The 22,066-nt window shown below is 35.8% G+C and overlaps 2 protein-coding genes and 1 pseudogene across 2 annotated transcripts; all 3 read left to right on the forward strand.

Moving 5' to 3' along the window:
- The first annotated feature begins 8,556 nt into the window (after positions 1–8,556).
- LOC121984824 (sm-like protein LSM8) lies at positions 8,557–14,136 on the forward strand. The gene is made up of 6 exons (XM_042537966.1): positions 8,557–8,816; positions 12,526–12,605; positions 13,409–13,449; positions 13,548–13,622; positions 13,724–13,776; positions 13,862–14,136. Exons 2-6 carry the CDS (start codon positions 12,569–12,571, stop codon positions 13,950–13,952), a joined length of 297 nt encoding a protein of 98 aa, XP_042393900.1. The 5' UTR covers positions 8,557–8,816; positions 12,526–12,568; the 3' UTR covers positions 13,953–14,136.
- Positions 14,137–14,335: 199 nt separating this feature from the next.
- Positions 14,336–14,736, forward strand: LOC121984825. Its single transcript, XM_042537967.1, has one exon. It carries the CDS (start codon positions 14,423–14,425, stop codon positions 14,642–14,644), a length of 222 nt encoding a protein of 73 aa, XP_042393901.1. The 5' UTR covers positions 14,336–14,422; the 3' UTR covers positions 14,645–14,736.
- A 2,599-nt stretch (positions 14,737–17,335) lies between these two features.
- On the forward strand, positions 17,336–21,844 carry LOC121986810 (annotated as a pseudogene).
- Positions 21,845–22,066: the final 222 nt, after the last annotated feature.

Raw genomic sequence — 22,066 nt, forward strand, 5'->3', positions numbered from 1 at the left:
ATGTTCAAATTTTTCTTTCAAATCATTCCAAAGTTCTTGTGGTTCTTTTACATTGAGATATTCAACTTTTAATCCATTATCAGGAAAATAAGTGCCTTTACATTATCCTGTAGGGATTCATTATTTCTTTCTTTTATTGTATCTCCTAAGCTCTTAGCGACAAGGTGAATCTTGATATCCAAAATCTATGATAAATAATTTTTTCCAATTAGGTCAAGAACTTCAAATTCAAGTTTTGTAATATCTATCATAGCAACTACTATATAAAAGCAAATTTTAAAAAATAATTAGAAAATTATTATTTATAGTACAAAATGTGTTACTATATGAAGAAATGAAATATTTGTGTCCATACAAAAAAAAATTATAGCAACGGAAATTAAAATGAAATAAATATTAGACAAGTGTATCATTATGATCAAAATGTATTATGTTGCCATAGTTATGAAGCAATCAAATATTTCTATACATAAAAATATTGTGACAATAAAAATTAAAAGGAAACAAATACTAAATATGTATCTCATAATATGATTCAATCGAATATATATTTCAATATTATTTAGGAATATTAACAAATATTATATATTTAATCAAAATTCTTTAAAAATATTGATATGTGTTTATCGTAAATCAATGTCCTTCAAAAATATTCAATATTCTTCAAAAATATTAATAGATCTTGATGTTGTGCTACTTTAGGAGTATCAATATAGAATTAAAAGTTAGTGTTCTTCTAGATCATCAATATAGAATTGAAAATTATGTTTCTTCAAGAGCATCAATATAAATTTAGAATTTATGTTACTTCTAGAGTATCAATATTAAATCTAAATATTTTACTACTCGAGGAGCATTTATATAAAACTAAAGACATAAACATAAAACTAAAAATTTGTGTTATTTCAAAAGTTTTAAAAAATTAAGAATAAAAATATTTATGAGTTCGTTAAAGAGTGTTCATGCTGATAACGTGCTATAATTAAAGTAGAAGAAAAGAAAATTATTTTATATTTTATTTTTATTAAACACTCTTATTTATAAGATTGATGATATCTATCAATAATCAAATTAAATCATTCATTTATTATAACAATAAAAGCTATAATTTTATAACTGTTAAATTATACAATTATAGTAAGAATATACAATTATTACAATTGTAATTCTATAAAGCTTAAACTACATAATTATGACAACTATAAAATCATAACAACTACGGATTAATATTAATAAAAAAAAAAATAACTATCTATATTATAATAACTACAATTCATAAATTTTAGATTATCCGTCTCATTTTCATTTATTATAATATCCATCAATATTATATATCTAACTTTGTTTTTCAACTCAAATATCCTATTACTGTCTATAATTATATATATTTTTTTCAAATTTAAATTATTTTGATGAAACTATAATATTTACCAAATTTTTAAGAAAATAAAAAAATTAAAGATAAAAATTAACAAACTAAATATCATAAAAGAAATAATAAAATATTAAAAATAGTGTTGAGAAAGTCTTTATTTCAATTTTGCTATTAAGTGTTTTCAATTTGACCCCAGAACATGTAAGTTTAGGATATTATTTGGGATTTAACAGAAATTCTTTAATATACAAATAACTAAATAAATGCGCATGGTGATATCTTATAAAATTTTACCAGACCAGCATCCAAACTCGAACATCCTCATACGATAACATGATATTAGTATATTACTATAATATAATATAATCTTACTATTTTATTAAAAATCTCTCCTCTTTACTAACTAATTTTTTCTATTTATGCTAAAAATAATTTCAAAATTTATTAGTAATTCCATAAACGAAACAATCAGTGATCTAAAATTCGAGACTCAGCTACGATATATTATTATGAATTTTTCTCATCATTAATTTTCTCTGGTTGTTTTATATAAAAAAATATAATTCTCTTTAGTCCCAAATCTTAAAATTGACAACACTATGATCAAGAAAATTTCTATAAATATTTTAGACCGACATTGTTAAAAAAATATACTTTTCTTAATTTTTTTACTAAGATAAATATAATATTAAATTAAATTAATTTTTTTCATAAAGAATCCGTAAAGATGACACTAAAAAATCCAAACAATTCGAATTTTCAAAAATCCAAATAATTCAGATTTTCAAAAGCTAGACACTTTACCCTAATAATTTTACTTTATTATTTTAATACTAAAATACTTTAATTAATATAATTTCATTATAAAGGATCAATATGATTTCAATGTATTATATTATAAACGCGTTGGATGAAACATTAATATTATAATAAGTATTAATATGGATCAAAATTAAAATATATACATAATAGCAATTACAATTTTATAATTATTACAATAATATCAAAAAAAAATATATACCAACACAAAATAAGACATTATTTTAATAACAAACTTTAAGAAAAACACTCTTCAACAATTCGAATGAATTTTTTTACCCAATATTGTAAGCACTAAAAATCTAATTACAACAATCTGCTTACAGGCCATAATCAAACATATCCAAACATTTAAGGCTCATTCTATTTAACTCCAATCTAATTACTTTGCTTGTTAGTGTAAATAATAATTTTATCATCTGTGAAGAGAAAAATACTACAACAAACGCAATGGAACTCGCTTACAAAGGAATAATTACTTCATGTCTCTCACAAGCAAAGTAATTACTCGGACAAGATAGCTTTTGATGCTAAAGAACAACCCCTTTATTTGCCTAGTTCTTGATATTATATCGAGGCCAGATCTACTGATCTACAGCCATATCAGTTTCAGATTCTACACTTCATGATTAGGTACAAGCAATGAAAGCTACATCATCTCCAAGAAAAGAATTTAATCGATCTGTCAATCACATAGTTTGCGCAATAAATAAGAACTCCTACATAAAGTGATTCAGAATCAGCTTCAAGAAGTCAGAACAAAAGAGCTTCGAGACATAAACTTCTGATTTCAACATAAAAAAACATATGGAGAACTAGATCGAGGAAACAAAGATAACCAGCGTGCTCCTTTTGTTCATAGTAATTTTTTTAAACAAAAAAATAAAAAAGAACTTTGCAGGTTAACAATAGTGGCGAAAAACAGGTGGGGAGCTCCCTTCAATCCAAAGAAGGGTGAGAGAGGGTTAGTGCAGCTCCTGAGTTATGCAAACCACAATCCTATCCCAAGCAGTTGAAGTTGCAGAAAGCAAGAGAGCTTCTTCATGGAATAGGAGAGTGGAAACCATAAACCAGCAGCTGAAACCAACCACCCAAAGCCCTCATTTGGACTTCAAGGAGCTCCACCTCCGACCTAAACCACAACCACAACCACACAAGAGAAGAAACAGAAGAAGCGAGAGAGAGGTGGAGAAGCTATGGAGGAGGAGAGGCAGTGGCGTGTCTTAAATAATACAGGCAGAACGACGGTATAGAGGGAGAAATTAGGGCAGATGGGGCTCATATCTTGAGAAGTTGAAGCGTTGGAGATCGAGTTGAATCGGGTGCCTTCATTCTGATCTCTGATCTCTGACCTCTTCACATGCTCGCCTCTGTCCTCTGTCTCTGTCCTGTCCTCTGCCATCTATATGAGGTATTAATCTAGCAATATTAATATATCTTTTTCATGGAAATACTAAAAATGATAATGTGATAATTTTAATCAAAATAAGTGTATAATATATTAACAATAATCAGATATTCATTCATAGTCTGAAATATTTGTTGCAGTACGACATATGAGAAAGTTTTTGTTAAGAGAGCAAAAAATCTAGAGGGCCAGCTGAATATAATTTACTGAGGATTGTTCATAGTTTAATGTTGTTGTCTCTGGTAGTTATTAAAGAGATCGGCGAGGGAAGAAAGAGCAAAACTCGAAGTAAAAGACAAGTGAGTAAGACAGCTCTATGACAAGCTAAGAAAGAGAAGATAACAAAAACTAAAGCTGCCATTCAATATTTCACATACTCTAATTTACTCAAGTTGGACGGCGCAGATGATGCGGCTGTGCATTCGACGGGGCGATCTGCCGTTGTCGGCAGCGAAATCTAGCGAATGTGCAGGCCGGAGCGAATCTAGGCGTTGGATACTCTTTGTCGGTCAACGAGGGATCGCTCGGTATGTGCAGGCCGGTGGGGAAAGGAACTAAATTGGACCGGAAATGGCCCAAGTACAGTCCAAATACAAATTGAATAAGAGTTATTGGCAAAATTGGGCCGATTTGGATTTTGGAACAAGTTTACTATGGCGGGCGGATTGCTGATCAGCGGATTGACATGGGTCATGGCATCAGGACGGATGGTAGATGAATTCAAGGTTGTTGAAAAAGAGTATCTACTGTCATGGAACTTCTGCATGAGTTTCTTTGATGCCACGGCAGCGCCGAGTCAAAACTAAAAAATTTACCTATCTCTCAGATATAGAAAAAAAAAAAAAATCAACTCTCAATAATTTTTTTATATGACGCACTGTCAAAAACACCTCTATGTAATTCCTTTAAAATAAACTAAAAATATATTTTAATATATAAATAAAAAAATCGAAGGAGAGTCACCCATTCGTTTAATTGAAGGATGGAAGGGAGCTCCATGATTCTTTTAAAATAAACTAGAAAGTTCATCGGGTAACATAGACGATGGACGCATGATATTTCTGGTGTAATAGTCAGGAATCAATTCTCAGGATCTGACAATCTAAGATTTATCCCACTATGACCTAACGTCTATATACTTATATTTACTTCACTCTATCCGTGGAACCAATACTAAGGGAGTTGTTAAGGTAACAAATTTACCTTTTTAAATAAACTAAAAAACACTTTAATATATAAAAAGAAAAACAAAGGAGTCGCTCCTTAGTTTAGTCAAAGCAAGAGGGAGTGGCCACGTAGGTAGTGGGAGCTCCCACAATGGATGCTCTAAGGACATTCATAATCGTAAATCTTTTATAAAAGTTTATGCTATATCATATTATTGCCAAATTAAAAGTTAAAAATATCACTCATTTTAAAAACCTCTCTCTACTATCATAAGCGCACCAATTTTATGATCATCTATAAGGAGATAAATCAGGAAGCTATACTTGACTACTATGGGAAGAGCATTTTTCTCAACTTTACTAAGATTCAACCCCTTACCGATTGTAGCAATATCAATTCTTCATTAGCCAACTCAACTATGTCCAGGGGCGACATTTAATTTTATTAGTAATATTTAAAAGAGCAGTTTCACATATTGCCAATGATAATTTATATAATTGGAAGTAATGACAAACTATGCTACATAGTAATAACTTTATCTTGCGTCAAACGTCACTTCTTTATTAGTAAAATTTTAAAAATAAAAAATATTTATGTTAACTAATTTGGAAATGAGTAATATATTATTATAATATTATTAATATGCATTTTAATTGCTATTTTAAAAAAATATCAATCAATTTTAAATTTCAAGAAAGAAAGTGTTGACAAAACATTAAAATTATTATATGTAGCCTAGAGAAATAGATTCGAGTATTAGATATTGATCCCCGGGTAGCTTCTGGAGTATGCAAACTGATCGTCGAGGCTAGTGTTCGACACTATCTCCGTAAACGATATTGCTCCGCTACGGTGTTTAACGGATTGTTGCAATTCGTTCCCAAGATACAACGACGAACGTCTCAGAATCGTAGCACTCCGACTTCCGAGACCAGCGAACCTTTTAGTAGACTTCTTGGACTCTTGTATGCACAAGATGAGATGAATGCTTGAGGAAGAGAAGAGAGAATTGAGTGAGTATTCCATCATCTGGAGGGTTCTATTTATACTGAAAGAAGAGGTTGAGTGTCCTTTGGGTGAGTGGATGTGTTCCTTGGGCTGGATCGATCTAGATCATCTATTCTGAAGGGTTGTAACCCTTCACCAAGCCCACTTCAATCTCATCCATCAGATCTGAGGAGTTGTGACCCTCAGATCCGCCTATTGTCATCGGCCATCGGATCTGGATCCATTGATTCGATGCTTCAGATCAAGTCTCATCCCAGGCCGTCAGATCGTTACTCTTTGCGATCTAACGCTCTAGATCGCATCACAAGCGATCCATCATACCTATTTGATCAACGTTGATCAACGGTAGCCATCCATTCCCTAAGTCAACTGTCCAGTCATCTCCCTTTGCCCACGAGGATGCCGCGTAGGTACTGCCACGTCAGGTACGAGCCTGACACGTCACCCGAGTGCCACGTAGGCACTGCAATGTCACCTGGAGCATAAATTTAAGCTGCGCCTACAAAGCGTCCATTGCGCACAGGCCGTCAGATCGTTACTCTTTGCGATCTAACGCTCTAGATCGCATCACAAGCGATCCATCATACCTATTTGATCAACGTTGATCAACGGTAGCCATCCATTCCCTAAGTCAACTGTCCAGTCATCTCCCTTTGCCCACGAGGATGCCGCATAGGTACTGCCACGTCAGGTACGAGCCTGACACGTCACCCGAGTGCCACGTAGGCACTGCAATGTCACCTGGAGCATAAATTTAAGCTGCGCCTACAAAGCATCCATTGCGCACGTGGCGAGTGGCGGGCTCACAGGTGCGAGCACCTGCTCGCCCTGGGCTAAGGGGTCACCTGTCCTTTTATTTTTTGTATTAACTCCATTAACACATCTTCATTAATAAGTAGAGAATACACATCGAGAATTTCCGATGTGGGACTATTCTCCCATGCACTTTATTAATGAATAATAAATGTTATTTTGTGCTGACTTTAAACATTAATTTCTCATTCACTCTTAATCGGTTTTGAGCAAATTAATAGTCTAAATCTATCTACGCGAATCGTAGATTTCAATTTTGAAGTCAATTACGACTTTCAACAATTGATGGCTTCCTTCCTCTAAATCGTTTTGGTCCATTTAAGGCCCCAATATCCAACATTAGATATATAGTCACTATATAAAATAATGAACGAGTAGATAGAACCAAAAAAAATAAAATTAGAAAAAAAATAATAGTGTACTATTAAATTTTTATAAAAAAATTATCAATTAAGTATAACATCATAATTTTTAATTTATTAACAAAACTTAATTATAATTAGTAAATTAAATTTTTACTAGTAAAAAGTTAAAAATGACTAATTAAATTTTAATAACAAATAAAAATAAATTATCAATCAAATCTAATTTTAATTGTAAGAAATTAAAATTATCAATTAAATTTAACAAGAGTAAAAAAACAAAAACAATCTAGACTTTAATCTATTAAAAATTAAATTTAAAAAATTTAAAATTACTCACTAAATATAATTTGACTAGTAAAAAAATTAAAATTACCAATGAAAATAAATCTTGACTAAATTTATTTTAATCATAATTTTAAATATTTAATATACAACTTCAGAGATATATATATATATATATATATAAAAGAAATTTGGTTGAGCCCAATATAATAGGGGCTCTAGGTATCGACCTTAATAATCTATGCCTTGAACCGAGCCTATCCAATGGAGATTTTTTCCAACTTCTTCATCCTTCTCTTTCTCACTTGTCATCAAATAGAAGAAGCATGCCCTTACTACTTATTGCCTATATTTTTATCGATTTATAGGAATAATTATAAATTTCACTTGTGTAGTGAGTGTGAGGTTTATAATGGGACTTTATAGCATAAGATATATACTTAAGTTTTAGGTTCCACTCCATAAGAATATGTTCATTTAATATATATATATATATATATATATATATATATATATATATATATATATATATATATATAATTGAATTAATTTGAGTAACCTTTTAAATTAAATGAAAAAGTTTGAATATATGTATTTATTTTGTTAATATTTGTAAATAATATTCCTTAATAATATTTATAAATAATATTCATGAATAATATTCATCAATAAATTTTTTATCAATATGTAGAATAAATAATTTTTTAAAATGAATAAATAAATCTGGATTATAAAACTGAATGATCAATTAAATAAATTTAAAATATAAATTTTATTTACAATTCATATATTCAATTTTTCAAACCGATTTACCTATTGATTTAACTTACAAACGATTTTTGAGGATTTTTATTGATTACTAAAATAATTCGAAGCATTCGCGAAGATAATCCAGAAATCAATATTGTTAGGTGAATATTTTAACTAATCAATATTGTTAGGTGAATATTTTAGATAATCCAGAAATCAATATTGTGAATATTGTGAATATTCACAATATTGTGAATATTGTTAGGTGAATATTGTGAATTCAGAAATCAATATTGTGAATATTGTTAGGTGAATATTTTAGATAATCCAGAAATCAATATTTTTAACTTACAGTGTCTGAATTCAATTATACACTTCCACATGTGAATATAGAAATTATTCTGAATTAATTACTTAATTAAAAATTAATGATATTTTTTATTTCATTTATTATTTATTTCTTCAAATAATTTGAATATAAAAAGAATATCTTGACTCAACGGATGAGATTCGTACATGAATTGAACATTTTATAATAGACGGTCCAAATTAGTAACTCTTTCACTGTTTTTCACAGCACCGATCTGCCATAACCCTAAACCCTCGTCTCCCCATACCGACGACCCACTCGTTCACATCCTCAGCCGCCGGACCCCTCTTCTCCTGGAGCTCTCTCTCCCGCTCCTCTTCGACGTCCTTGACTCCTCTTCTTGCCTCACTCCCAGCGACCTCGACTGTCGGCCGTCGCCAAGGCTTCCCTCCACTCTTCCCGATTCGTTCTCGGTATCGCTTACCCGACTTCAAAGCCCATTTGCTTAATAACATCCAAGTAAGGACCTTAACTTTGTCATTTTGTTTCTCTGATCCTTTAGTTCATGTTTTTTTCGTTGATTTTTTACTTTAAGGTTTGGTGTTCTGGTCTTCTGGAATCTTGAAGTGTAGATTTTTAGACTTTATTCTTCCATGATTTTAAACCGCGGCTATGGCTCAATGTTCATTAGAAAGAACTGGTTTCGTTGTGATTATATCTCTGTGCTACTGATAGTAGGATGTGATTTTGTAGGTTAGATCATTTTATCTAGTTTATTCTTTTCCTCTTTGGATACTTGTTCATTCAGGTACCTGCAAATTATCTGGCCTGCTTGTGATGGGTTCGGGGATCTGATGAGTACCACTTTAATAAATACTGAATAGATGTGTTCAGGTAATTGGTCATAGTCATTAGCACGGTATTTAGTGGGTTGGGCACACATTTAACTTGACAGGTTTGGGTGTAGGTAATAGGTAAAGTTGCAGCCTCATCAGTATCGGGCCTGTAGCCATGCCTACTTGGATACTCCTTTAACACTATTGTTTTTTCTGTGTCAAATGCATGTTAGAGAGGAGTAATTGCTTCTGGTCATCACATGGTAGCTGAGTCGCAGCATGCCTGCATATGGTCAGTAGACAAGGACACAGCAACAATGTGGTTTTTTACAGAGTGACAAGAGGCAGTGAATTAGGTCGTTCTGGTATAAGATTGATGGTAGATTGTGATGGACTCTACCTCTGACTGAGTAAAAGCAGTTGGAGGAAGGATTATTTGTGTATGTTCTTTCGTGTTAGTTTTGGTTGAATCAAAGTGTTTCAGCAATTCTCTTCTGTTTGAGACCTGGGTTTGGTTTTGAGGCTAATCAATGAATAATTTTGTGTGTAATTTGATTGTATACTGTGTAGTTATTCTAATTGAATAAGATATGGGGGTGGGTACAGTGTGATATTATAGTTATCAGAATCAAACTTGAAATCAAAATGGAAGAGTCCAGACCACTGGTTCATTGGTCGATTGATGGGCCAATTGGTTGAATTACATGTCAAACTGGAAATCACCTAAATCAAGCTAACTTAGATTTAAAAACTGGCTATTGAAAAAAACTAATACAAGTATATCTCTAATTTTTAGAAATATTAATGAAAACTAAGACTGTAATCTTCAAATCATACCTATTATAAGTCACTAAAAAATTAATTTGAAATGCTAATAGATGCTATAACTTATAAATCAAACATCTTAACTTTAAAATTTTACGACATTCATTAAAAACATAATAATCAAATACAAGACAAGTTGTAAAGGTATTTGATAAACATGATATGACTAACTATTAGACAATGTTATTTTTTACAATATTTAATCAACATGATATGATAATCATATGAATTAAAATCATGGAGGATGAAAGTACCGGATCTCTGATCTTAATTGATGGTGAAGGATACAACGATGCATTATTCTAAGTTGGAATTGGGGTTGTGGCAATGTGGCAGTCCAATGTTTGGATTGGGGTCAGGGGAATGAATGAATGATGGCCGTAAGAAGGCAAACCACTCCTGGACAAGAAGTGTTTCGGTCTCTAAAGGAGACTATCTTGTTGCGACCTGTTAAGTGTGGACATAGAGAAGGAATATTAGCTGGAGAAGAAGACTATGACCACCCTGGTTCATGTCATGTTGCCATGTGGGCTCAAGTTGATGCCTGTGTGAGATTGACAATGGAGGGTGTGTGAGAGAAACACAAACACCAAAGGCACAGAGAGAGTTGTGAGAACAGCTCCATCAGGCAGTGCATCAGCTGACAACGATCTTGTCAGGCACAGTAGCTCCATTTTACTCAGAGAGGAAGACGTGAGGAGTGAAACACCAAACGACGGAGAGGCTAAGAGTATTATGTTTGCAGGCTAGGGAATGAAGGGGATTAAATTAGGCTTGCTTGCTTGTGATTTTATTTCATAAATGACCATTTTAATCCTCAAGCATGGAAGTTGATAAAAGGGTATTTTTGACATTTTGGGGCATAAAAACATTTCAATTTTTATCAAATTGGTCAGTTGTACCAGATTGATAAAACTGGCAGGCCGTACTGGTTTTTGGCCGGGTCACATACATTCCCAGTCCATTTAGAGAATCATACTAGACCATGACCTGGGCTCGATTTTCTGTTTGTTTGGCCCTGCTCTCTCAGTACAGGTTTGATAATTATCACAATGAATGGTATTGTCACTATTGATGAAATTTGTTCTTGTGTTTAAAGTTTGTGGCAGTGGTGGTGTTCTTTTGGGGGTTGGGCTTCCTGTTTTACCCGTGAAGGACAGTGATTGACGGGCGGCATGGGTGCAGACAACCCTATCCTCAAGGTGTTTTTAGTGTTGTTATCATGTTGTATTGGGCCTGATTGATAAGGGAACGTAAACATGTTTTGTCTCACAAGTTGGTTATGAGAAGGTTGAGCTGATTGTCAATTGCCTGAATTCAGCTGTTAATGGAGAGATTGATCTGGTGTTGTGTTCCTAGATGACTCAGTACTATGTTATATAAGATAGTTTCTATTGGGTGTTGAAAAGCGATTCTGTTACAAGGTGGAGGTTGAAGCTAATGCCAGTGTTGCAATGTTTGGAGCATTGGTTGTTTGTGTGACCACAATGGTGGCTGATGTTCGTACAATCTATTGATAATTTGTGGGCTTCAGTGTGGATGTTGTATGTGCCTACGTGCAGGAGTATTTTGCATCATCTACTACTACAACAACAACAACAACAACAATAACAATCATGCATTTTCCCACTAGGTGGGGTTGGTTGTAGTATTTTGCATCATCTAATGGTTGATTATTGGATACAATATTGTTTGGGCTCTACAGCACGACTTGTGCCACATTTTTGTGGGCATGTAGGATCACTCTACTTGTAACCAGGAAAACCCATTTGAACACATTCATTACCAAATACTTTGACATGTAGGTAGGTTGCATGGTCATTCCTATATTTCCATTCTTGTGACAAAAGGTGAAATCGCTCGTCCCCAGCGCCCCCGCCGCATCCGACCCAAGGCCATCACGAGGGAGGTAAATCACAGCATCCTGAGCGAGCATGTGGCAGGTGGGGTGAGTTGCACAGGGACCGGGGATTTACGCCCCGACTACCCTGAGTTTCGACCCCGTGATCTCATGTGGCAAGTATTCCACCACATACCAACTCGGATGACCTGTGGGGTCCCTATATTTCCATTCTTGTTGGTTGTTGACAGGGTTTATGGTTGATGTTGTTAGTTGCACTCTTGTTTGTAGTAGGGATGGTACGTTGCAGATTATGCAACTGTAGCACCACCCTGGTTGCTTCTTGACAGCTGCCTGGGTGCTGCTACTCATTGTGTATCTTTAATTGTATTATTTTCTTTTGCAGATAGATTGCCATGCTGGCATGGAATCCTTTCCAATTAATGAAATAGAGATTCACACACTTGAGACATAGATTATCTTGCTATTTGATGTTTTAGAGATTATAATGCTTCAACTATTATCTTTGTAGTATTAGTTAATATTCATTATTTTAAAAAGCATTTGCAAACTGCATAAACTTATGCAGTGGACTGTATTCCATACGATTACAGTTTGGATGCTTTAATTATAGTTTTAGTAATTACAGATGTAATTATATCATGCTGTCTGCTGATTTCTTATATTATTTTTTGGTGCTTATCCTGCTTTCAATAATCATTTGCAGGGATATGAGGTAGAATAAATACATTCAAGAATCTAGCAGTAACATGTCAACCGGTCCTGGCCTAGAGTCATTGGTAAACCGTATGTACAATGTTCTCTTTTGAAACTTAATCAGTTTAGACTAAGAGGGTGTTTGGCTAAACTTATTAAAAATAGCTTATAAGCTCGTACAACTTATAAGTTGTTTTAGCAGCTTATAAGTTGTTAGGTCTTATTTTAAAAATAAGTTGTTAAAGTGTTTGGGTGAACTTATTACAATCAACTTAAAAATATTGATGTGTTTGGTATTATAAGATCTTTTTATTAATAAAATTACCAAAAAGGGTATAACACTATTAATAGAGAGTTTTGAAATTTTTATTAATAGAGGGTTTTGAGCGGATTTCTGTACCGGAGGAGAGAAAATTAGAAAGAGGCGTTGGCGGAAAAGATGACACAATGTTGGAAGAAAAGTCGGCGGAGATAAAAAGATATTAGGCTTATAAAAAAATTATGGAGGATAAGATGGAGATTTATGAAATTATATAAGGATATTTTAGAGAAATAAATTATTAAAATAAGATCTTTTTTAAAAAAGTAAGGTCTTCCATATTTTTTTAAAAACAGCTTATAAGCTCCAAAACAACTTATTTTGACGGCTTATAAGCTGTTTGAAAAAAAATTTACCAAACAAATTTGAAGAGCTTATAAGTTCCAAAACAGCTTATAAGCTATTTTAGAGAACTTATAAGCTCAGCCAAACACCCTCTAAGTATTGTGTATATCATGAATTCTAAAATTACTGTGATGCTGTAATCTCCTCCTATTTTATTTTTGCAAGCTTTTTTTCTTCAAATAATTCGCTGAATCTTAGAAGAGACAAGCTAATGAATTCCCGTGTGCAGAAACTATCTCAATCATCACAAATGATGGGCGCATCATTGTTGTGAGTTGCTATAGCTATAGCCTTTACCTTTTGCACATTCTTTGTGGATTTTCATATTAACCACCTAGTTATCTATTAATCACTTGTCCCTTGTTTAGGGAACTTTGAGAGGCTTTGACCAGGCAACAAATGTCATCCTTGATGAATCACATGAGAGAGTTTACTCCACTAGGGTAAGTTCCTCATTATATTCTACTGTTTTTTTTTTTTTTTTTTTTTGCCCATCTCAACGTTTAATCCCCTCTGTTTGTTCTTATTGCCCATTATTTTGCAGGAAGGGGTACAACAACTCGCCCTCGGGTTGTATATTATAAGAGGGGATAACATGTATGTATGGCTCCTGAGTTTATCCCCTGAAAAATTCTTTTTATTGCCTTTCCAAATCCCTATTTTTTGACAATTTTTTTTGCAGAAGCGTTGTTGGAGAGTTGGACGAAGAGCTGGATCTAGTGAATGACTTGTCCAAAATTAAGGCACATCCCCTTAAGCCTGTAATACATTAAATGGTGGAAGTATTGATGCTGCTGCACACACAATATTAGATGTTGAACTATACACTGCAGTTCTTAAAAACCAGGGGATTCTTGCATGTTTGTAGAATGTTTTTTGTTCTTCAGAAACCTAGTTGTGTAGCAACCCTCACCGTGAGTGTTTGCTATTCCAATTGAAAATGTCAGCTTTTTATCAGCTTTCACTTGTTCATCGGATCTTTTTGAACTTGGTGACGGTGATCATGCGAATGTGTCCCCAATCGAGTTTAACTCCGCACTCGGGCACTTGCCGCGTCGCCACTTCCCTCCTCTCTGGAGCCACACGCGTCTCTCGATGATGGAAATTCGCCACCCGCTAGAACACGCGTCCCGCGACGTGTGATCTATAATAAGGGAACATCGGAGTTGGGCGAAACGGCACCGGAGACGTGCGTTTCGCCTTCAATATCACTGGCGAATCATAAAATCGACTGGACATCGCGATGGCGGCGCCTTTGTGCGTGGAGTGCGGGGCGAGGAGCAACCCGTGCCGGTGCAAGGTTGTGGGGCCGACGGTGGGGTTTCTGGCGTTCGCGGCGGCAGCGGTTGTGGAGTGGCCGGTGGGGGCGGTGGTGTACCTGTTCCGCCACCTGAAGGGCCGCCGGATCATGTCCCACCCCGCCACCGTCGTCTACCCCTCCGTCGCCAACGCCATCCCCATTTAACCACATCCACCTGTTTCAGTAGCAGACGCCTCCTCCTTCTCCTCGTTTGTAAATTTGTATTTACCTCGCAATAAATGATGCATCTTTAATAAGACACACTGAATATCGTACGATGACTCTGCATTTTAGAAAACGAATTCGTTTATATTGCAAAAACGTCGATGGATCCGATTATCTAATTAAACTAATAAAAGCAAGTGACTATATACGTTGGCAGTTAAATATGTGGCAGCAGAGTCGTAGAGGCGCATCTGGTGCCTAAATAATCTGCACTTGGAACACTTGTGCCTCTGCACGGCCTTCACTCCCATTTAAATCCTGGATAACTACGGCTTAATCTATAATCAATCCACCAATAAGACAATTAATTATCGTCTTTAAAACAAAAAAAAAAAAGAGAAAAATTATTCAAATCCATCAAAATCAATTAATTAGTTGATCGGAGACCAAGCTCATGCATGGCCATCGGCGGTCTCTTGGACGCGGTCTCGGCCTTGTTGAAGACGTGCAGGAGGCGGTTGCGGAGCCACCCTCGCCGGACAAGGAAGGCCGGTCATCGGCAGCGCGGCGTCCCTGACGACGGCCGAAAGAGAGTTAAGAAGATTGTCATCGTGGAGGAGGAGGAGGCGGCGGTGTGGCAGAGGACAATTCTGATGGGGAGGAAGTGTCGGCCGCCGGACGACGCCGAAGCCATACATTACGATACCTACGGGAGGCAGGTCCCCAAGTTCCGGCCGCCGCTGCCGCTGCCCCCGCCCCCGCCGCGGCTGCTCCAGTTCAAGTTGGTTCAGGTGGAGAGGTCGGGTTGACGCCGGCTTCGCTGCGGCCGTTCGTGGATCGATGCAATTGATCTCCTTGATTCCAGTTGATTACTTAAATTTGATCTACAATGTGTTGTTCTTTCCGATGACAAGCATGCGTGCGAGGAAAAGTTCGTTTCAGTTCTCGCACTCATCTAAGCATTTTAGTCTCATTCGAATTGGAAAATAATAAGTGCAATAATTTCAATTTCCTGATTTCAGAAGAAGCAGGATAATAAATTATTGTCATGTATTCGGTTCTAACGTTTGATCTTCGATTCTTTTCCCTCGGGCAAAAGGAAGTTCATACGCTCTCTGATTTCACTGTTTTGTAATTGTCGACCATTAGAGCATCCACACACAGATTTACTAAAAATATCTCATACAACCAAATTCTGATCGAATAAACATGACAATGTCTTGTATGCTAACACAAGACATCACTAAGAGAAAGAAGGTAACTGAAGCTCGAAGAATCAGTATTCATCTTCTGAACATCTTAAATAACCTTATTTGCTGATGTTAGTGTTTTTTTTTTCTTTCGTTAGTTTGATACTCGAGATCTTTGGAAATTATATGAATCATTAGGAAAGTAAAATGGTCTATTGCTCCCGACTGAATCATTTACTCTTTCATGATATGATAAGAACTCATTCTCACTTTCATCCCCCTAAGCTGCAATTCTGATTTACATAAAGCCTGTCAACACCAAGCTTGGGAAACAAAGAGTTCATTATTTCCAGTAGAGCAATGGATGATTGATAGATTTTGAGCTAGATCTATTGTAGTGTTAAGATATTTAATTGCATTTTTCATTTTAGACTATATCAAACAATTTATGTTGTGTATTATCATTTAGGCTAGGAAAATTTTAATGATAGGGTCAATTTGGTTGTGCAGGTTCCATTTAACACTGATCATCACTGCAACAATTTGTTGTTGGATGACGTAAATAAGTTTCTCCATCCATGCCTACATGCTTACTTTGCATGAATCGTTACACTGATCATTACAATCACTTTTAAATTTTTAATTTACTTTTGATTCCATGTGTAGAACTACTTATATTTCTGTGTGTTATTTAGCAGTAGACACTTTTATGTAGCCTTGCTAAGGGTTGCTCTAATGAGCAAATGGTTAGGATTGCTTTGGCTGATAAAATTACCTAGTACTGAAGCTAAGCTGATAAATAAATATCTAAAAAAGATAAATCATTTTAGTGTAATCTTCTTCTCTACTCGTTAGAAATTGAATATATTGTACAATACTGAAGTTTATGGAAAAGATGAGAGAAGTTATGAAATATTCTGAAGAAAAACAAGGTTGATTGGAGTTCCAGATTTAATTTACTTTTATGACATGAGCAAGGAGAAATATCTAGACAGATTTAATAATGCTCAATTTTACTCCTCCAAGGGACAAGGAGAAGATATAAGAAAGTAGATTGAGAAATCACGGGGTTACTAGTACGGACAATGACTAGTATATAAGGGAGGACAGGAACCTGACTAGTAGTCAGGATTTGACCCTTAATCCTTATTATGGTAACACCCTATGCACTAGTCACTAGTCCATCCTGAGAGGACTTTTTCAAAATTTATATGGTTGAATAAGTGGGTGCATTTTGTAAAATTTTGGAATAAATGATTATGAACGATATGTAATAGAGAAGAAATTAGAGGGTGAATTTGTAATTTTGACCGTATTATTAAATGAGTCGGGATGAGCTTTGGCGGTTTGCCTATTAATTCTATTTTCAGCCACCGTCGGTGAGCGGATCAACCGATCCGGTCACCAATTGATTGGACACCCTAATCGTTTAGCGTCACCGCCTGGTTCGTGTTCGTCCATCGCCTCCTCTCCCCTCCCTTATCGCGCGCACCACCACCCGATGGTCGGAGCGGCAGGGGAGGCCGGGGGTGGCGCGGGGGGATGGAGCAGGGAGGACAACAAGGCCTTCGAGGACGCGCTCGCGACAGTGCCCGTGCCGCCGAAGGAGGAGGGGTGGAGGGCGATGAACACGGAGGGAGATGGTGGGATCTGATCGCAGATAGAGTCCCCGGGAAGACTGCGGCGGAGGTGAGGCAACACTACGAGGTGTTGGTGGAGGACGTGGAGGCCATCGAGGTCGGAAGGGTCCCCGTCTTACGCTACGGCGGGGAGGAGCCGCCGCCTTTGATAAGATCCTTTAATGGATCTATTCAAATAAATCCTTTAACTTTATTTCCTTTTAAAAATAAGTTACAGACTTTTTCTTTTTTCTTCTATATAAGTTTTAATAAGACATTTTCTTTTGAAAATGTATTTTTATTTTATACCTTTTCTTTTGAAAAGGTAGTTTAGGTCTCTATTTAAATAGACGTTATGTAATTATGGAAGACAAGCAATTTCCTTTTAATTAATCAATTTCGTTGATTATTGGAGGTCGATCCCCTCGAAGCGATCACCCTATCCCCTTTTCCCTTTTTCTTTCGATTTTTTCACGTGATAGGCCCCCGGGTTCCTATCAACTTGGTATCAGAGCAGTTCACTTCATCTTCGCCCTATAGTATCTTGCAGCAACTTCAACAAGCGCATGGTCTTAACCCGACTTCAAGAGAAGAAAATTCACTCTGACATGACGACCGGAGGATCTCATCCTGACGCCAAATGGGCTTTGGAATTTGACGCTAAGCAAGAGACAAGGATGGATAAACTCGAAAAAACTATGGCATCGTTGGTTACGATAGTGCAAGAATTGAAGGATCGTTTAGAAGTAGATTTCAGCTCAAGCATACTAATCAAAAGGGGAAAAAATCAGCAGTCTCGACAACAACAATATGACCAAGGTGCAAACTCAAATGAAGATCGAGAGCACAACTATCCACATATGAAGGTGGAATTTCCTCGCTGGGAGAACAACGATCCGATTGGATGGATTTCAAGGGCTGAAAAATATTTTCGCTTCCACAGCACATCGGACAATGCAAAGGTAGAACTAGCATCTATAAACCTCGAAGGCGATGCCATCTAATGGTATGACTGGCTTGAAGCATGCCATGGACCTCCAAAATGGGAGGAATTCAAAGAAGAACTCATTAATCGATTTGGTCCCTCCGGTTATGAGAATGTTGATGGAGAATTGGCCAAAATTCGACAGACTTCAACCGTACTAGAGTACCAAGGATGATTCGAGAGACTCTCTAATCGAACTCGTGATTGGTCAGAAAAGCAACTATTGGGCACTTTTATTGAAGGACTTCGCCTTGATATACGACAAGAAGTAAAAATGAATCAACCCCGCACCATGAAGGCTGCCTTATCCTTTGCACGACTACAAGAAGAGAAGATCAATGAAGAAGGAAGAAGAAATAACAAGGTAATTTGTGAAAACCCATCACATTATTCAACACCTCGTAGATTGACAAAAGAAGAGATCAAGGAAAGGATGACAAAGGGATTATGCTGGCATTGCGATGAAAAGTGGCACCGTGGTCATCAATGCAAGCAAAAAAGGATACTGATGATTGAACCAATAGAGAAGTCTGAGGAAGAAGATGATTTCGATGAAGGTGAAACACAAGATAATATCAACGAAGTACAGTATGATTTTATGGCAATATCAGTTCATGCCTTAGAAGGACTACAAACTCCACAAACGATGAAGGTAAAAGGATTCATTAAAAAACAACCAGTAATGATACTTATAGATTCAGGAAGCACCAACAATTTTCTAGACTCAACCTTGGCAAGCAGGCTTAAACAAAAAATAGAGCAAGCATCTACATTTGATGTTAAGGTGGCGGATGGAAGATCACTTACAAGTCCAGGAAAGTGTAATAGTATTAAAATTCTCTTACCCAATTATGAATTAATAACAGATCTCTTTCTTCTTCCCCTAGATGGATGTGATGTTGTACTTGGAGCACAATGGTTGAAAACATTAGGAGATATAATATGTAATTTCTCTCAACTAACAATGCGCTTCCAAGATCAAGGAAAAGAAGTTTGCATCAGAGCCAAGAAACAAGATACTATCACACCAATCAGTAGTTATCAGACAGAGCAGTTATTAAAGAAAGATTGCTCTATTTTTCTCATGCAACTCTCTATCAAAAAAGATCCTAAAGCAAATGTTAGACCTTATCACTACCCTTACATACAGGAGGAAATTGAGAAGATTGTACAAGAGATGCTTCAGGTTGATATCATTCGCCCAAGTATAATTCATATTCTTCTCTAGTACTACTTGTACAAAAGAAAGACAAAAATTGGTGAATATGTATAGATTACCCGGCACTCAATAAAATTATAATGAAAAACAAGTACCCCATCCCCATCATTGATGAACTACTTGATGAATTAGGAGGTTCTTCATTATTCTCAAAGTTGAATCTTCGCTCAGGCTTCCATCAGATAAGAATCCATCAGCCAAACATTCCAAAAACAATCTTTCAGACTCATGATAGTCATTATGAATTTTTAGTCATGCCTTTCGGTTTAATTAATGCACCTTCTACATTCCAAAGTTTGCTGAATGATATCTTCAGGTTTTACCTCCGTCAGTTTGTTTTGAATTTCTTTGATGACAACCTTGTTTATAGTTCATCATTCGAAGATCATTTGCATCACCTTTATAAAGTACTCACTCTTTTGTGTGAGCATTCTCTTTATGTGAAAAGAGTTAAATGCAGCTTTGGGACAACTAATGTGGAATACCTTGGTCATATTGTAAGCCAAAACAGAGTAGCTATTGATCCCTCAAAGGTGCTAGTTTCAAAGAGTATCAAGGCATTACGTGATGTTCTGGATCTCACAGATACATTTAGATGGTGTCTTGAAGCAAAAAAGATATTCCAGAATTTAAAGGAGGCTATGATGACAACACTAGTTCTTGCACTACCTAATAAGCAATTTGTTATTTAACCTGATGCATCCGAAGTTAGAATCGGAGCAGTACTTATGAATTATATGATACCATTCAAGAAAATGTTCCAGAGTTTATTGCTAAACAACCTTGAGGACAAAGTTGTTTTGAAGGGTGGTGGAATGATAAGATCCTTTAATGGATCTATTCAAATAAATCCTTTAACTTTATTTACTTTTTAAAATAAGTTTTAGACTTTTTCTTTTTTCTTCTATATAAGTTTTAATAAGACATTTTCTTTTGAAAATGTATTTTTATTTTATTTTTATTTTATACCTTTTCTTTTGAAAAGGTAGTTTAGGTCTCTATTTAAAAAGACGTTATGTAATTATGGAAGACAAGCAATTTCCTTTTAATTAATCAATTTCGTTGATTATTGGAGGTCGATCCCCTCGAAGCGATCACCCTATCCCCTTTTCCCTTTTTCTTTCGATTTTTTCACGTGATAAGCCCCCGGGTTCCTATCAGCCTTCTTCAACGTTACCATCTTCCTCCAAGGAGAAGCAGCAGCACCACCACCACAACCAACAACAAGATCCTAATAGCCACCCGGGTTTGGCAGATAGAAAAAAGGGGAGGTTTGACATTGGAGGGCAGGGCAAGAATTGCTCCAAGGCGGACCAAGAGCGGTGGAAGGGAACGCCATGGACCGAAGAAGAGCACAGGTTTCTTGCTTTGTCCAATTGCTATTTTATCATTTATTCTTGTTTAATTTGCATCAAAGCTACTAGTTTGCTGTGTTCGAAGGGATTTTGATCAACTTTTGCTCAAATTGACAAGACTATAAAGAAAAAAAATCAATGTATGAATGCAGTAATTCGGTTAAGCAACCCAATTCAGCTCCTTTAAAGTACCTAATTGCCCACCAAAGACCAGATTAGGACTTTGAACAAGCAAATTTTAGGTTTGTAAACCAAAAAGTTGTTACATATTCCAAGCAAAAAAGCACCACAAAGGGCATTGCTTAAATCGACCCAGCATACACTTCCTTTATTGTTATTCCCTAAATTGCTTTCCTATCTAGTAAATTCAAAGCACAGCTTATGCACACTCAATATAAAGAACTACTCTACTTCAATATGTAGTAGCTGCAGCCTAAATTGAAGCACAACTAATTTTTACTACTTCTTGTAGGCTTTTCCTGCTTGGTCTTGACAAGTTTGGGAAGGGTGACTGGAGAAGCATATCGTGGAACTTTGTCATCTCAAGGACACCAACACAAGTTGCCAGCCATGCTCAAAATACTTCATTCGACTGAACTCCATGAACAGAGATCGCCGGCGATCGAGTATCCACGACATCACGAGTGTGAATGGCACCGACGCCTCTTCTCAGCAGGGCCCTATTACTGGCAAGGCCAACACAAGTACCTCAGCTATTGGGCCATCTATGAAGCATCCTTCACAAACTAATATGCAAGGGATGCCAGTGTACGGGCCACCGGTCGGCCATCCAGTCGCCGCCGGCCGAAGTCAACTTACTTTTGCATTATAAATAAATAAATAATGTTAAGTCAACTCTTAAGATCGGTAGCTTTTTTGCATGTAATATGTCACCTGATAGAAAGGGTAAATAAATTCTGTTGACCAGTTAATGCTTCCATTAAATGCATATTTATTTGTCAAATAACCAATTCTTTGTAAAAGGAAAGGAGTAGAAATTTTCTATGGCGTCATTATTTCCTAAATCATCATATGGATGATCTATTTTCATAGC

Source organism: Zingiber officinale, chromosome 5B (genome assembly GCF_018446385.1).
Source record: "Zingiber officinale cultivar Zhangliang chromosome 5B, Zo_v1.1, whole genome shotgun sequence".
Classification (NCBI taxonomy): Eukaryota; Viridiplantae; Streptophyta; class Magnoliopsida; order Zingiberales; family Zingiberaceae; genus Zingiber; species Zingiber officinale.

What these genes read in the sequence shown, in the direction of transcription:
- LOC121984824 (XM_042537966.1), top strand. Translation starts at nt 12,569, where the DNA reads ATGTCAACCGGTCCTGGCCTAGAGTCATTGGTAAACC. An exon ending in ATGATGGGCGCATCATTGTT is followed by an intron (nt 13,450 to 13,547) that starts GTGAGTTGCTAT and finishes TCCCTTGTTTAG; the next exon opens with GGAACTTTGAGAGGCTTTGA. An exon ending in AGAGAGTTTACTCCACTAGG is followed by an intron (nt 13,623 to 13,723) that starts GTAAGTTCCTCA and finishes ATTATTTTGCAG; the next exon opens with GAAGGGGTACAACAACTCGC.
- LOC121984825 (XM_042537967.1), top strand. Translation starts at nt 14,423, where the DNA reads ATGGCGGCGCCTTTGTGCGTGGAGTGCGGGGCGAGGAGCAACCCGTGC.